Source organism: Glandiceps talaboti, chromosome 3 (genome assembly GCF_964340395.1).
Source record: "Glandiceps talaboti chromosome 3, keGlaTala1.1, whole genome shotgun sequence".
Taxonomy (NCBI): Eukaryota; Metazoa; Hemichordata; class Enteropneusta; family Spengelidae; genus Glandiceps; species Glandiceps talaboti.
In genome coordinates, this window is record NC_135551.1 from 10,682,209 (window position 1) to 10,697,276 (window position 15,068).

At 37.3% G+C, this 15,068-nt stretch overlaps 4 protein-coding genes across 4 annotated transcripts; all 4 read left to right on the top strand.

The window, feature by feature from the left end:
• The first annotated feature begins 386 nt into the window (after positions 1-386).
• LOC144453962 (G2/M phase-specific E3 ubiquitin-protein ligase-like) lies at positions 387-2,124 on the top strand. The gene is made up of 3 exons (XM_078145334.1): positions 387-565; positions 1,428-1,600; positions 2,099-2,124. Exons 1-3 carry the CDS (start codon positions 419-421, stop codon positions 2,100-2,102), a joined length of 324 nt encoding a protein of 107 aa, XP_078001460.1. The 5' UTR covers positions 387-418; the 3' UTR covers positions 2,103-2,124.
• Positions 2,125-2,127: 3 nt separating this feature from the next.
• LOC144433023 (G2/M phase-specific E3 ubiquitin-protein ligase-like) lies at positions 2,128-5,528 on the top strand. Its single transcript, XM_078121336.1, has 3 exons — positions 2,128-2,317; positions 3,913-4,161; positions 5,384-5,528. The coding sequence occupies exons 1-2, from the start codon at positions 2,128-2,130 to the stop codon at positions 4,158-4,160; spliced, it is 438 nt and encodes a 145-aa protein (XP_077977462.1). The 3' UTR covers position 4,161; positions 5,384-5,528.
• Positions 5,529-6,267: 739 nt separating this feature from the next.
• LOC144433025 (integrase/recombinase xerD homolog) lies at positions 6,268-9,170 on the top strand. Its single transcript, XM_078121337.1, has 4 exons — positions 6,268-6,271; positions 6,846-6,932; positions 7,749-8,670; positions 9,023-9,170. Exons 1-4 carry the CDS (start codon positions 6,268-6,270, stop codon positions 9,168-9,170), a joined length of 1,161 nt encoding a protein of 386 aa, XP_077977463.1.
• A 443-nt stretch (positions 9,171-9,613) lies between these two features.
• On the top strand, positions 9,614-15,068 carry LOC144433026 (uncharacterized). The gene is made up of 2 exons (XM_078121338.1): positions 9,614-9,906; positions 11,900-15,068. The coding sequence occupies exons 1-2, from the start codon at positions 9,614-9,616 to the stop codon at positions 14,787-14,789; spliced, it is 3,183 nt and encodes a 1,060-aa protein (XP_077977464.1). The 3' UTR covers positions 14,790-15,068.

The following is a 15,068-nucleotide window of genomic DNA, read 5'->3' on the forward strand; positions in this document are numbered from 1 at the left end:
TAATTCCGTAATGTGTATAGATTAGCTATAGATAAGTTACAATAAAATTATGTCTTCACATGGTGATTTATAACCCATGTTCAATTATACTAATGACCATACCTTGTTAACACCAATCAAGCACAGTCCTAGTCTAGAATGTATCTGTTATTGTCTGTTTTCTTGTCTAGCACTGCAATTTACCTTTTTAATTTTTGAAGAACTTTCATACTTCCTTGAGGCAGACATATTTGCTTGTCGGTCTCTGTATACACTAGTGTTGGTCTGAGTGTGAAGTAATTATATTCCATGTAACAGTGTCAGTGTTTTCAGACAATAGCTATTTTCGGTTCTTATTGGGTGTAGTTTTATGAGCACTTACATAGTGAATACTATTATTGCAGCGATGGATGTAGACTTGTACTTTATTGCTGATAGAATGATTGCAGTATCATTAGTTCATGGTGGTCCTGGGCCGCATTTTTTCTCCTCTACTTTGTATGACAGCCTTGCACTTGGCATAAATGCAGTCAAACCAACCATATCAGACATTGCTAATTATAAAACAAAAGAGCAGCTTTTGGCAGTGAGTATGTATTTCTTATTTCCAGCAATTCCCATATTACATTGTGTTCTGTCCATGCATCTCTCTCTCTCTCTCTCTCTCTCTCTCTCTCTCTCTCTCTCTCTCTCTCTCTCTCTCTCTCTCTCTCTCTCTCTCTCTCTCTCTCTCTGTTTGCATGCATCCACTCTCATGAGCCAGCTGATTCCAACCAAAGGTAACATATTATGTGAGACATATGCGTGTCACTTTGTTTTGTGACCAAACCAAATATGGCCGAACGCCAGCCATATTTGTTATGAAATTTCACAATGGGCAGCACAACTTAGGCACTGTAATACATAGAGCGGCATTCAAGTGCCTACACCCATATTAAATCACTGATGACATCTCTGTTAAGACCTTGGCCTTTGACAATTATAGTTGATGGTTATGTAGTCGACAAAGGCTTGTCCATCTTCAGATAAATGTAGAGTAATATGGGAGTGTCTGATAGGGGACAGATACTAAGGATATACGTATAGTAACATTCCAACAGTTTAACCTACATATAATTTATTGAAACTTGATGTGGCAAGTCCAACTCTTGTCAAATTCATAGTTTATTTCAAAAGTTCAGCCTTGTAATAGTTTGTTAGAGTTAAGTTGTCAAACTCAATATATTTGAAGATTGGTAGTTTTAACTGTGGAATGCTGCTGATGTAAAAATGCCAGGTTGCCCATCACAATGTATAATCAGTTTGGGGGGATGCACACCTAGTTACAGTGACATTGGAGTGCATACAGTCCACATATGGTTTTTCAAGTTTTTTTTTAAATACATAAATACCGTGCGTTTACTACCTGCCATGACTATCTAATGTGTATTTTTTGGCTATTGTTGCAGATTCTGAATGCCAATACAGAGGAGCAGTTGAGAAATGCTGTTGAGAATGCAGATGCATTAATAACTATGTCAGGGGCAGGACATGTCATGCCCACATTGCAAGCCAAAGACAAATTGGTTGGTGATATAAGTAGATTCGTTGTCATCAATAGGACCATGTATGATTATAAAAGGTAAATGTTGATATATGACAAAGTAGGTGAAATGTCGGCCAAATATTTTTAACAAAATCATGCACAACAGACTATACCCAGAGTTTATTGAATGTAAATGTGGTGGCCAGTTTGATAATTTCATTTTGTCAATTTTGGAGTATTCTGCCAAGTGGGAACATGTGCATATTACAGGAAAACAAAATTTTATAATTTTTTAATGTTTTAAACATTTGTTGCAAAATGTGGCCATCATAGCAGTATATCACATTTAAATAACAGCAAGTGTCGAAATGTATGTTTAGTGGTGCTGCAAACAAGCACAAGTTACAAACACTTATGGTTGTTGCAATGTTAAATATCAAATGTGGCCACAACAGTGGTCAACTAATGAAAATTGCACATCACATGTCAAAGGCACGTGGAGATTGCATGCCACCTCATTCAAAAGTTCATTTCAGTTTGCCTGTATAGAGTTTTAACTAATAAGAGTTTCTACCATTTTCTGTACTATCTGAGTTAAAGCTGGACTATCAACACTTGGGGTCATGACAAGTATAATCGATCATCAAGCAGTGTTTCGTGACATATTTATGTACACCAATGAAAAATTGACAGCCAGATGTGTTGAAGGAGTTGTTGATGTGTCTAACTCGCTAAGTCCTGAAGGGTCCAATAAAAGAGCTGAAGAACTGACAGTACTCAGTTACTGGCGGGATTACTTGGTTGATGTCGAAGGTGAGCAGTTAAGCTTTGCAATATATTGCACTAAACACTGATAAACTGTATAAAGAACAGTAACTCATCATGTTTTCTTGGTATCCATGTATCACCCTCTTATAGAGTAACTCACTATTGCAAATAAATTGGTCAATACAGTTTTTACGATCTGTAAGAAAGGTTTGGAATAGGGGTTTAAAAGTCTGTGTATCACACTGTGTGTGTGTCTGTATCACCATTTTCTATACAATGAGTGGCTCAATTCAAATGAAATGTTGTAGACGTGTTCCGTAGGGTAATGGCAAGAACTGATTAGGCTTTGGTAAACATGCCATGAACATAGCAATTTACGTATTTAATTAATTGTTTTCGGTAAATTAGGCAATATCTCAAGAATGCACTCTTCAAATTCATACATTTTATTTGGTACATACATTTGCGATACCAAAGCACACCTGTCCTGAAAATATTATTGATGTAGCTTTTAGTTTTAATAAGTTATTGGCATTTTTCCGGTAGGCCACAAAAAAAAACAAAAACATTTCTAGTCAGGAAATGTTGTCTAAAGTGGTATGGCGATGCAATTGTTTTTTTTTTTAACATTCTTAACAAATGTTACTCATTGCAGTTAGTGTTCTTTTTATTTAGTACTTTACAGCAAGTGTATATACACGTCAATTTGTTTTGGGATATGATGCAATTTAGCCGACTTAGAGCCATTGACATCAAAGTAAAGCATTTTGTAATGTATCATAAATATTATATTATATATAAATATTATATTTATATTATATTATATATAAATATTATAAATATTATAATATTCACATTTTAGTCAATAATTCTTGACACTAAACAGATAGAGACCCTATACAAGTGCCTTCATTGTGGTTATAAATGATGAGCTTTCTAATGAAACACTGATGTTTGACCTTGCCCTTCATCTTCAGGGTCAAATAGCTATGTCTTCCTATTTTGAAATCATTAAGATAATATAAATATTATAATGCTAATGTGCCTGAAATTGTCAAGGATCTACACATAATAGATAAGAAATGAAGAACCCTTTCAGGCGTTGTCAGTGTATCTTTTGAAATGGCTGAAAGGCCATGTCATAGTTGTTGTCCTTTTTCAACTGACAGCCTGCGACGTAATGTACAAACTAAAGAACTTGTAGTCACTACAAGAAAAACTTTTTTGGGGATATATCTTCCATGAAGACTTGTTGTATAAAAATAGCGACAGTGATACTGTGCTCCCACAACAAACTAAATGTAGTAAAGCTATTGGATAAAAAGTTTCAAAGATGAAGATATTTAGCACAAAATTAGAATGTTGGTCCAAGAAATGTATCAAATGTTACACATTTCATTGTGATCATTGTTATTGCAGGAGTAACAACAAAAGTCACAAACAAATCTTCCTATTTATTAAATAACCTATAAATAACTTTTATCCATCCATCCATCAATCCATGGAAGCATTTTCAGTTCATTTCAGGTTGCATATATAGCATGTGGAAGGGTGACAATTACCGTTGAAAAGCAATTGAAAATTTAATCTTGAATTACATTATCAGAGCACATGTATTTCCTTTTATTTCCAATTTACAGAGGGTGAAGCAGAGGTTACATTGAAAGCTCTGGTCGTATTTGCAACAGGGCTTGATGGAATACCCCCACTTGGCTTCAGTCCTTCCCCAACCTTGGATTTTCGAAGGGCTGATGGGTGTGGGGAAGGACTGAAGCTATTACCAATAGCCAATACATGTGCAAATATGCCTATTGTCAACTCATATGACATATTCAAAGACTCGTTGGAGTTTGGCATATTGAACAGCCAAGGATTTTGCCAAGTTTAAGGTGGGTTAAATTTTTAATAACATAAACATCACAGTAACGTAACTGTTTGCTTTACATATTTGACCAATACTTCAACAGTATTCAGCATACAATACAAAAAAAAGCGCCAATGGCGTTGTAGCACAACTGTAGTTTTTAAAAATCCTCCCCATATGCTGATCCATGCTAGGTATAGGTGATCACTTGGCTGTTGCTATGGGCGTGGTCTTGTTGCTAGGCTTATTTGCATACATTTTTTGAACGCTTAGACACCCCTAAAAATTACATTTTTCGACCCAAATCACACACCGGTAGTAAGATCATTTTGATTTGAACAATTTCCCAACTAGACACACAAGGTAATACACCCATCAAATATCATGGCAAACACAGTATGATCATGGAGGTCTTGATATGACTATTTTTCTTTCCCCATAAAATGTGTGACTTCTTATTCTTTGTACAAACTGTACAAATTTCATTGCATCAATAAAACAAGAATTTTTTTATTTCCAGGCTGATGTCAAAGCATTTTGTAATACAACAAATCACATTTTGACATGTAAAATGCACATTTCTGAGGCGATCATTTTCATTTGAACAATTTTTCATTAGAACACCATAAGTAACGTCCCCACCAAATATCAAGCCAATCCGTCTGGCGGTTTTTGACTTTGTCGTTTACACACATACACACACACACACACACACACACACACAATGACTATAGCAATACTGAACTTCAGTTCAGTTGCGCTAAAATATGGACTACATGTACATGTCCAATGATAAACAAGACATTTCCATGTTTCAGCTATACTAGTCAGTCACTAGTGAATTAATTGTCTAAATTGTGAACAATGTAGTGCACACATTGCTCCTATCCACCATTAGAGAATCGCAACGTTTTTGATATCAGTAATAAAAACTAATTGGCTTACATACTGGCCAACAGTAGTCAGTATCATTTTATGCTGTACTACTGATGAGCCCAGTATGACTGCAATCTTATTAATGACGAAATCCTACCTTTGACTTGGAATCATGGAAATAATAGTATCGCCATATATGGTTCAAAAGTGTGAATGTGTATCATTTACAAGTATCATTGTTTTATCAAATGTCAAAAGTTAATTTCAGGATAACCGATTGTTAATCTTGTTCAGGGCAAAAATGTTAATATCCAAATTTAAAGATAGTCATGGCAGCTGTCAAGTTACAATATTTGTTTTTTCTCTTGTAGGAAACAATAAAAGAGCTATTACAAATGGTGTTCCAAAAATGTTGTGTATAACAGTTTAGCTTCTGAAGGACTCGTGGCTGGCAAAAGTTGATCTTCTGTCATAAGGTTATCCAAATACCTATCAACATGACAGCCGCCCACATAATTTGGTAAACATGCATGGTCTTCCAATTCATCGATATTCCATGGTGTTGTCTGCAGGCAATCTACCGGTACACCACCTGTGAACAGAAAATGGACTTCATATAAATGACAACCATAGCAATACAAAACCAATTATTGTCAATGACTCATTTACAAATAATCTTTTTATATAATGTACATTTGAGGAAAGTACAATCAAAAGAAATCAGTTCGTGCTTCATGGTGTTTGGCTCTAGATGTGATAAACACCACAGACAAGTGTAAGCACAAAATAACCTCCTAGTGTCATCCATGGTTATTTTTAAACAATATAGTGTGCATGTGAATACCATGATACACAAGCCTAATGTGCCAACTTTGAAAAAGATCACTACAGCCATGCTGGACTTGAAAAAAAGTTTAAAGGTCATGAAAAAATATTAGCCCAACAAATAGGCTTGCACATTTAATTGAGTGTTTTTTGGTTTTATTTACTGATTGGCTGGCAAGAGATGAAAGTTGATTTGCACTGGCATCTTAAAGTGTTGATTCAATTAGAGAGAATGTCACACACCACATAAACGGATTAAATTTATCATCTATATACATATTTATATGTCGTTAACCATATTACCTGACAACTCAGGGCAATAGTATAATACATTTGGTATCCCATACGGCAGTAGAGTACCAGAATTACAGTCAACAGCTTTGAATATATCGGCTGTATGTGAAACAATAGAAACGGCAATAGTCCCAAAATGGGTGCCACGAAAAGAAAATTCGCAAGCTGATTGGCTCAGCAGGTGCACAGACAGTGATGACTGGAGTATCAACACGTCAGTGTTTAACATGCTTAATGGGATGTGGGGTACTTATACAATAGACAGGTTTGCAGCCAACTACAATACTAAGTGTACCAGATTTAATTCTCGGTGGTGGTGCCCAGGCACTGAAGCAGTAGACACCTTCTCCCAAGACTGGGGTCACACGGGAGACAATAATTGGCTAGTCCCGCCACCCAGGTTAATCCTAAGGGCACTGAAAAAACTAGAATGCGATCGGGCCAAGGGGACGTTAATTTTTCCCTGCTGGAAATCTGCTCCGTTTTGGCCTTTCATGTGTCCGCAAGGAAACAGTTTTGCAGGCTTTGTTAAAGCCATTTTAGTACTTCCAACCTTAGGTGTTATAAGCCCGGGTAACGGTAATAACGGCATCTTTAATGGGCAGAAACTGAACTTCGATTTGTATGCCGCCCATGTTAGTTTTTGCTAGGCCTCTGGCTAGTAAGGGAGAATGTAATTACGTTCATTTTCTGTCTCTCCTTTTCCAATTGCAGGTCTAAAGTTAGCAGACAGAGTGGAAAGCGCAGCATGTGGGAGCAAGGTCACCAGGGAAGTAAATCCCGAACTGCATCGTTTAGCCGGACAATTCGCTATTACGTACCTAAATCTACTCTTCTTCTGTTGTATAACTCTATGATCTTGCCCCATATCTCATATTGTATAGAGATATGGGGCAATACATACAATACATTTCTCAAGCCTATCTTAAACCTTCAAAAGAAAGTTATTCGCTTTATAACTTTTTCAAATATTGATGCTCCCTCCTCCCCTCTTTTTCAGCAACTAGGAATTCTAAATGTCCACCAGCAATGCAAATTTAATACTTCTTTATTTATTTTTGATTTGAGGGCCGGTCACTTCCCGCAAACAGTTAACGACTACTTTAACACACCACCAAATACGTATCACACTCGGAATACAGCGAGAGATAACTTTTACATTCCCAAAGTAAATCTTACTTTGACGCAACACAATTTTCAGTATGCAGCTGCAAAACATTGGAACTCCTTACCTGAAGAATTGAAAAAAATACAATCCAGGACTACTTTTAAATCTCAGTTAAAACAGTATTTGTTACAAAATTAATTCAGCTTTTTCTACCTTACATTGCATTTAATGCCAGTTATATATTTTTTGATGAACGCGTTTTGTTTGTTTTTTGTTTGTTTTTGTTTTAATTTCAAATTTGTTTTTGTTTTTGCTTTGATTATTTTGTTTAATCAATTGTAGTATGGGCCACAAACTTGACTAGTTTGTTTCAAACTATTTTTGTGGTCCAGCCATAAACTCTGTATTCATCCATCAGTTTATGTGTAATATTTATTCCACTGTCTTTTTTACTTTTTCTCTTTTGTTATATTGATATGATTTTGAGTTTGTGGCAAATAAAATACTATATATATTACCATACTACCTCTTAGATTCTCGTAGTGACAACACCGTTAAGAAGTATTTTTCTTATTTCAAGAAATGGGAAACATTTATTTCACCGAAAGGGCAAAGTGCACTTCCAGCCAATCCAATTCACGTTGCCTTGTTTATTACACACTTATTAGAATGTAATGTATCAGCTTCAGTTATTTCTAGTCATGTCTACGGAATTAAATGGGCACACTCCGTCTCAGGACTTGAGGATCCTACAACACATCCTTTCATTATAAGCCTTGTAGAAACCTCCAAACGGACACATCAAGCTCCAAAGTCAAGGAAAGACCCAGTTTCAGTAGAGGAAGTTCGTGCACTCTGTGAAAAATACAAAGACTCCACAGACTTGCTTATTATTCGGGATTTATGTATGATTTTGCTGTGTTTTACAGGTTTTCTCAGATTTAATGAAGTCAGCAATTTAAGGTGTTGTGACGTTACACTGTATGAAAATTATTTTCGCCTGAATATTACCCATAGTAAAACTGACCAGTATCGTCAAGGAAACAGCGTTGTAATTGCCAAAGTAGGATCTTTTGCATGTCAATTTGCTTTGTTACAGCGGTATTCAACCGCAGCTTCAATTAATTTTTGTATTTCCGATTTTCTCTTTAAACCAGTGGTTCGATCAAAATCTGTCTGCAAGTTAGTGGGAAAAAACAAGAAGTTGAGTTATACTCGGGCACGGGAGACCATCGTTAGTCGCTTGAGGGAAGTGTGTGGCGCTAGCAGGGTGCTGGGGTTGCACTCACTGAGGGCAGGGGGTGCCACCGCCGCAGCAAATGCTGCCATCGGGGATAGGTGTTGGAAACGCCACGGTAGGTGGAAGTCTGATACGGCTAAGGATGGGTACATTGAGGATTCCTTAGAACACAGATTAGAAGTCACTCAGAAGTTAGGTTTTTTAAAAAAAAAAAAAAAAAAAAAAAAAAAACCGAACGACTTCCCGTTCTTTAGATTCTATGTGACAGCTTGGCGACCTACCAATAAATGGTGTGTTTTTTGGGCTGTGAAGCATTGGAGAGACATTAAATTTTCCGCGTTTCGCTAGTATAGAGGAAAATTATTGTCTGGACGTTGTGAGAACAGCCAATGGGAGACGTGGAAAAAGTCACGTGGGTGACAGTATTTAAGTGAGGGAAGCGGGGAATTTGAACCATTCTAGGCCAGCACCCGTCACAGTGCAGCCAGTTTGTTTGAGTTTTGAACTTATGTAAACTTAGTTAGTATTGCTCCTTTAGCAAAGGAGTTCAGTTCTAGGAACCAGAGCCAGTAAGGAAGACACCCGAAACCTCCCCAGATGTGCATTAGACAATGTGTCGGGTACAGGTTTCCAGACTTTTTCCCAATGGGTTTTAGTCTGGTTTTTCCTGGGCGGTCTTATGTACGGTTGAAGGGGCTGTAGGGCTCAATCTGTTTGTTTGTTGAAATGTTTTCTTTTCGTTTTAATTTTTTGAAGGAGTGTTTTGCAATTGTATTTTGCACTTTGTTACATCTGTTAATAAATTACACGGCCGGCATGCACTCATGTGACAGCTTGGCGACCTACCAATAAATGGTGTGTTTTTTGGGCTGTGAAGCATTGGAGAGACCACTCAATCCGAACTAGTCTTGCTGCTAGACGTTCGGGCTTTCTTTCGATGCTATAACTATAAGCGAACGAAGTTCGCATGTGAGGGCCTGCCCGAGATGTTCCATCCTCGATCGATAGCGTTGTTCGGCTGTGTGTCGTATTTTATCGGAAGAACATCCGAGGGCTAGCTGATAGACTAAATCCGAACTTGCTGTAGCCAGTCCCAATTATCCCACAATACACCACGGTTTACTCCGAGCAAACATGGCGTCGCCCATGCCTATCGGTGTGCACGTTAGACAGATTGATCTAGATGTTGCGTACGATGCTTGGCATAGCATTAAAGCTATTGGCTACTCAGAAGTTCCAAATAGTGTGTTTGCTTTGCATTTGATAAAAATTCACAGGCAATGTTGTGAGGAATGCTTCCCGAATGATTGTCAACAACAAGGTGGTGACGGCAGTTACCGAAGACAAGTCACAATGGAGACATCGACAGAGTACATGTATGACACCCTGGATGATGATGTACCACAGTCTACGTCTGTTACGATGAAGTAAGTCAGCTTAATTTATATGGTCTGCATTTCGTTCATTTATTTCACGAAAAATTGCACAATGGCGGTGATTTTTTTTCAAGAACGATGTCACAAAGCCCTTGTTTATTGTCTCGGTTACCCAGACTCTCACCGCTGGGGGCTCTGCCTACGTGACCTCCCCAAACGAGAGTCTGGAAAACCACAAGTGTGAAGCTATCATTCATATTCATCTTCACTTTCAAAAGTTGACCTCCACACTCAATGTGAATATATGATGATAGCTTCACACGTTCATCATCAGTAAGATTCAAAGTCTTCCGAATGGGTACGAACACGCGTTCGGCAAATCACATATCCTTAATTGACATGTTGAAATCATGTGATTGTAATTAATTTTCATTTGACTTGCGTGGATTTGCATTTATTTTTGTCAGAGTATCCAATACGATGCTATTGTAGATAGCGCACTCCGTGTGGAGAATGCACGTAGTGTAATAGAATGTGCATGTGTAGTCATTGCGCAGCAATGCATCCTTTGGTAAAACCACCAAAAAACATTGCTCAGTATATAGGATGCGCATGCGTACTAGTCATTGAGACGCTGCGCGAGCTACATGTATTGATTACAACAAACAAGCCTCGTAAGCCCATTTTTATGCTTGGAAGAAATGTACCGTGTGACTTCCATTGCAGGGTAGTTAGAACATGGTGTTCCCAGACTCTCATTTGCAATGAATAAAACATTGAACATACCTTTGTTGTAGTAGTATTTATTTTGAATTAATTTTGAATGCTCATGGCAAAGAATGAATTTGTAAACTTGAAGTATGAAATTTTGGCTAATCAGTTTTCAATTTGGCTAATTGAAATTGGTTAACAGTAGCCAAAATGTCTAATGGTTTTCAAAACCTCCTGCTAACACTGGGGAGGTCTTGTAGGCAGAGCCCCCCAGTGGTGAGAGACTACCTTGTCAATAGACCGTATTAGACATCAGTTTGTCGTCCCAAATTTTCAAAAGCTCATACATGTAGCATGGAAGTACTGTAGTGTTTGTTGTGATTTTGAGGGTATTTTCTTTGGTTTTTGCCCCTTTTTTTCGTGCTGATATATAACTGGAAGCAAACACTAAAATTCCTGTAATGTTAATACAAATAGACGCGATCATGCTGAAAAGTTGAGTGAGATGTCAGCATATTACATGTTTCACAATGCTTTCTTGGGTCTTGAATGCTCCGTAATTAATGTTGAAGTTAGGAAATGTCAGATTTTTTGGCAGGTAAGATGTAATTTAGCCAAAAAATCCACCCAATTTTGTGATTCAGATCTGAAATTGCTTCTGTCTATGAACGTTACAGGAATTGTAGCGTTTGGTTCCAGTTAAACATAGGAAAGAAAAAAGCACAAAACAAAAGAAAAGACACTCAAAATCACAACAAACACTACAATTATTGCAGGTAAGCATGGAAGTACCACCCAAGTAGCATTTACATTCACTGTACATGTATTTCACATCTACATGTAGAATAGACTAGGATATGTCATGTCACTCCTCGGCCTACTCTATCTCAAAGGGGTTGACTGAGATGTGAGGACAACCTGTCATGGTGTGTACTTTACAGATTAGGTGTAGGATAGCCTGAAGTATGTCTTGTGGAGTCACTGTATACATGTAGTTGCAATGTAATCTCAGTTTTTCAAGTGCCCCCAAATGGACAATCAAAGCCTTCATTGGTCTGGTAGGACAACATTAATTACGTAGGTCCTAAAATAAGAAAAACAAATAGTACCCATTGTAATGCAAGTTTAGGTCTGTGTGGGTCAATACTTCATACCCAGTAACAAATTCTAAGCCAATCACAGAAGGATGTATGACAATGTGTTATTAAAAAGTGATATTTACTGATTGTTTAGGTAAACACTCGCATGTCAGTCATTTCTTAAACATTTCTACCTATGACCAAAAATATTCATCAGCTTGGTATTTTTACCTATGTTTTACTTTTACCTATAGATGTGTGAAAACAGAAACCATAGATGAACAGTATGAACAAGACTCAGAGGAGATGATAACTGGAGAGGACAGATGTGTGACACCAGAAACCATAGATGATGAATATCTACAAGACTCAGAGGAGGTAACAACTGGACGGGATAGATGTGTGAAATCAGAAACCATAGATGAACAGTGTGAACAAGACTCAGAGGAGATGACAACTGAACGGGATAGATGTGTGAAAACAGAAACCATAGATGAACCGTGTGAACAAGACTCTGAGGAGATGACAACTGGACAGGATAGATGTGTGACATCAGAAACCATAGATGAACAGTATCAACAAGACTCAGAGGAGGTGGCAACTGGACGGGATAGATGTGTGAAAACAGAAACCATAGATGAACATTGTGAACAAGACTCAGATGAGATGACAACTGGACAGGATAGATCTGTGACATCAGAAACCACAGATGATGAGTATCAACAAGACTCAGAGGAGATGACAACTGGACAGGATAGATCTGTGACATCAGAAACCACAGATGATGAGTATCAACAAGACATAGAGGAGATGGCAACTGGACAGGATAGATGCATGAAATCAGAAACCACATATGACCAGTATCAGCAAGACTCAGAGGAGGTAACAACTGGAGAGGGTAGATGTGTGAAATCAGAAACCACAGATGACCAGTATCAACAAGACTCAACTCAAATCATTCAAGTCACACTGCATGCAGATACTGTTGAAAGGATACGTGTCGGCAGTTCACATTCAGGCATCAGTGATAAAGATAATATTTTGTGTAAAACTTCAGTTAACCCAAACAAACATAGTGGAGTTAGGAATCATGGTACATGTATGGCATTGAGAAACAAAAAGTCATTTGGACAGCCAGAGATTGGTAAAGATTCTCCTTCAAGTAGTGATTTGGAGAAACGCAATATCAGCACAAGTAAAAGACCATTTGTATGTAAAGAGTGTGGTAAAGGATTCTACCAAAATAGTGATCTGAACAGTCATGTTAGCTTCCATAAACTTGAAAAGTCATATGTCCCCAAACAGTATGGTAAAGAATCTAATCAAAATGATAAAGGAGAGGCACACTTCAGAAACCACAAAAATGAAAGACCATTTGTATGTACGGAGTGTGGTAAAGGGTTTAATAGCCATAGCAACTTAAAGGTACATAGAAGTATCCATACAAATGAAAGACCACATTCATGTAAAGAATGTGGTAAAGCATTTATGCAAAATGGCACACTGAAGGCACACATGAGGATACATGCAAAGGAAAGACCATTTGTGTGTAGGGAGTGTGGGAAAGGGTTTAATAGCAATGCCAATTTAACGATACATACAAGAATCCATACAAATGAAAGACCATTTGTATGTAAAGAGTGTGGTAAAGGGTTTAATAGCAAAGAACATTTAAAGGTACACCGAAGAATCCATACAAATGAAAGACCATTTGTATGTGAGGAATGTGGTAAAGGGTTTAATAGCAATGAACATCTAAAGATACACAGAAGAATCCACACAAATGAAAGACCATGTGTATGTGAGGAGTGTGGTAAAGGGTTTAATAGCAATGTCAATTTAACGAGACATAGAAGAATCCATACAAATGAACGACCATGTGTATGTAAGGAGTGTGGTAAAGGGTTTAATGGCAGTAGCCATTTAAAGAGACATAGAAGAATCCATACAAATGAACGACCATTTGTATGTAAAGAATGTGATAAAGCATTTACTCAAAGCAGCACCCTGAAGGCACACATACGGACACATGCAAATGAAAGACAATTTGTATGTAATGAGTGTGGTAAAGGGTTTAATAGCAATGGTAATTTAACGACACATAGAAAAATCCATACAAATGAAAGACCATTTGTATGTAATGAGTGTGGTAAAGGGTTTAGAAGTCGTGGCAATTTAGAGATACATAGAAGAATCCATAAGAATGATAGACCATTTGTATGTAAGGAGTGTGGTAAAGGGTTTGGTAGAAGTGGCACTCTAAAATTACACATGCCAGTCCATACAAATGAAAGACCATTTGTATGTAAGGAGTGTGGTAAAGGGTTTGGCAGAAGTGACACTCTAAAATTACACATGATAATCCATACAAATGAAAGACCATTTGTATGTAAGGAGTGCGGTAAAGGGTTTGGCAGAAGTGACACTCTAAAATTACACATGATAATCCATACAAATAAAAGACCATTTGTATGCAAGGAGTGTGGTAAAGGGTTTAATAGCAATGCCAATTTAACGATACATACAAGAATCCATACAAATGAAAGACAATTAATAATATGTGAAGAGTGTGGTAAAGGGTTTAGCACGCGTGGCAATTTAAAGATACATAGTAGAATCCATACAAATGAACGACCATTTGTATGTCATGAATGTGATAAAGCATTTACTCAAAAAAGCGCACTGAAGGCTCACATAAGGACACATGGAAATGAAAGACCATTTGTATGTAGGGAGTGTGGTAAAGGGTTTAAAAGCAATACCAATTTGACGATACATGGAAGAATCCATACAAATGAAAGACCATTTGTTTGTAAGGAATGTGGTAAAGGGTTTATTGGCAAGGAACATTTAAAGATACACAGAAGAATCCACACAAATGAAAGACCATTTGTATGTGAGGAGTGTGGTAAAGGGTTTCGTACTAGTAGCTATTTAACGATACATAGAAGAATCCACAGAAATGAGAGACCATTTGTATGTAAGGAGTGTGGTAAAGGGTTTCATAGCAGTGGTGATTTAATAAAACATAGAAGAATCCATACAAATGAACGACCATGTGTATGTAAGGAGTGTGGTAAAGGGTTTAATAGCAATACCCATTTAAACAGACATAAAAGAATCCATACAAATGAAAGACCATAAGTATGTAAAGAAGATAGAGCAGTATACTGAAGACACATATAGGGATACATGCAAATGAAAAGCCTTTTGTATGTAATTAATGTGGCATGCGCAAGAGGTTTAATTCTGAAGGGCCACATAAGAATCCATAGAAACGAAAGACCATTTGTGCAAAGAGTGTGGGAAAGGGTTCAAACAAAGTATCTCTGAACACATGTATTAAAACACACAGATGAAAGCACTCTCATGTGTAAAAAAAAAACACATGGTGTAAAGGTCTTTAGTATATTGGCAGTCTAA

What these genes read in the sequence shown, in the direction of transcription:
- LOC144453962 (XM_078145334.1), top strand. Translation starts at nt 419, where the DNA reads ATGATTGCAGTATCATTAGTTCATGGTGGTCCTGGGCCGCATTTTTTC. An exon ending in CAAAAGAGCAGCTTTTGGCA is followed by an intron (nt 566 to 1,427) that starts GTGAGTATGTAT and finishes CTATTGTTGCAG; the next exon opens with ATTCTGAATGCCAATACAGA.
- LOC144433023 (XM_078121336.1), top strand. Translation starts at nt 2,128, where the DNA reads ATGACAAGTATAATCGATCATCAAGCAGTGTTTCGTGACATATTTATG. An exon ending in TTACTTGGTTGATGTCGAAG is followed by an intron (nt 2,318 to 3,912) that starts GTGAGCAGTTAA and finishes TCCAATTTACAG; the next exon opens with AGGGTGAAGCAGAGGTTACA.
- LOC144433025 (XM_078121337.1), top strand. An exon ending in CGAACTGCATCGTTTAGCCG is followed by an intron (nt 6,933 to 7,748) that starts GACAATTCGCTA and finishes ATAAAATACTAT; the next exon opens with ATATATTACCATACTACCTC. An exon ending in AGATTAGAAGTCACTCAGAA is followed by an intron (nt 8,671 to 9,022) that starts GTTAGGTTTTTT and finishes CCTTTAGCAAAG; the next exon opens with GAGTTCAGTTCTAGGAACCA.
- LOC144433026 (XM_078121338.1), top strand. Translation starts at nt 9,614, where the DNA reads ATGGCGTCGCCCATGCCTATCGGTGTGCACGTTAGACAGATTGATCTA. An exon ending in TCTACGTCTGTTACGATGAA is followed by an intron (nt 9,907 to 11,899) that starts GTAAGTCAGCTT and finishes TTTTACCTATAG; the next exon opens with ATGTGTGAAAACAGAAACCA.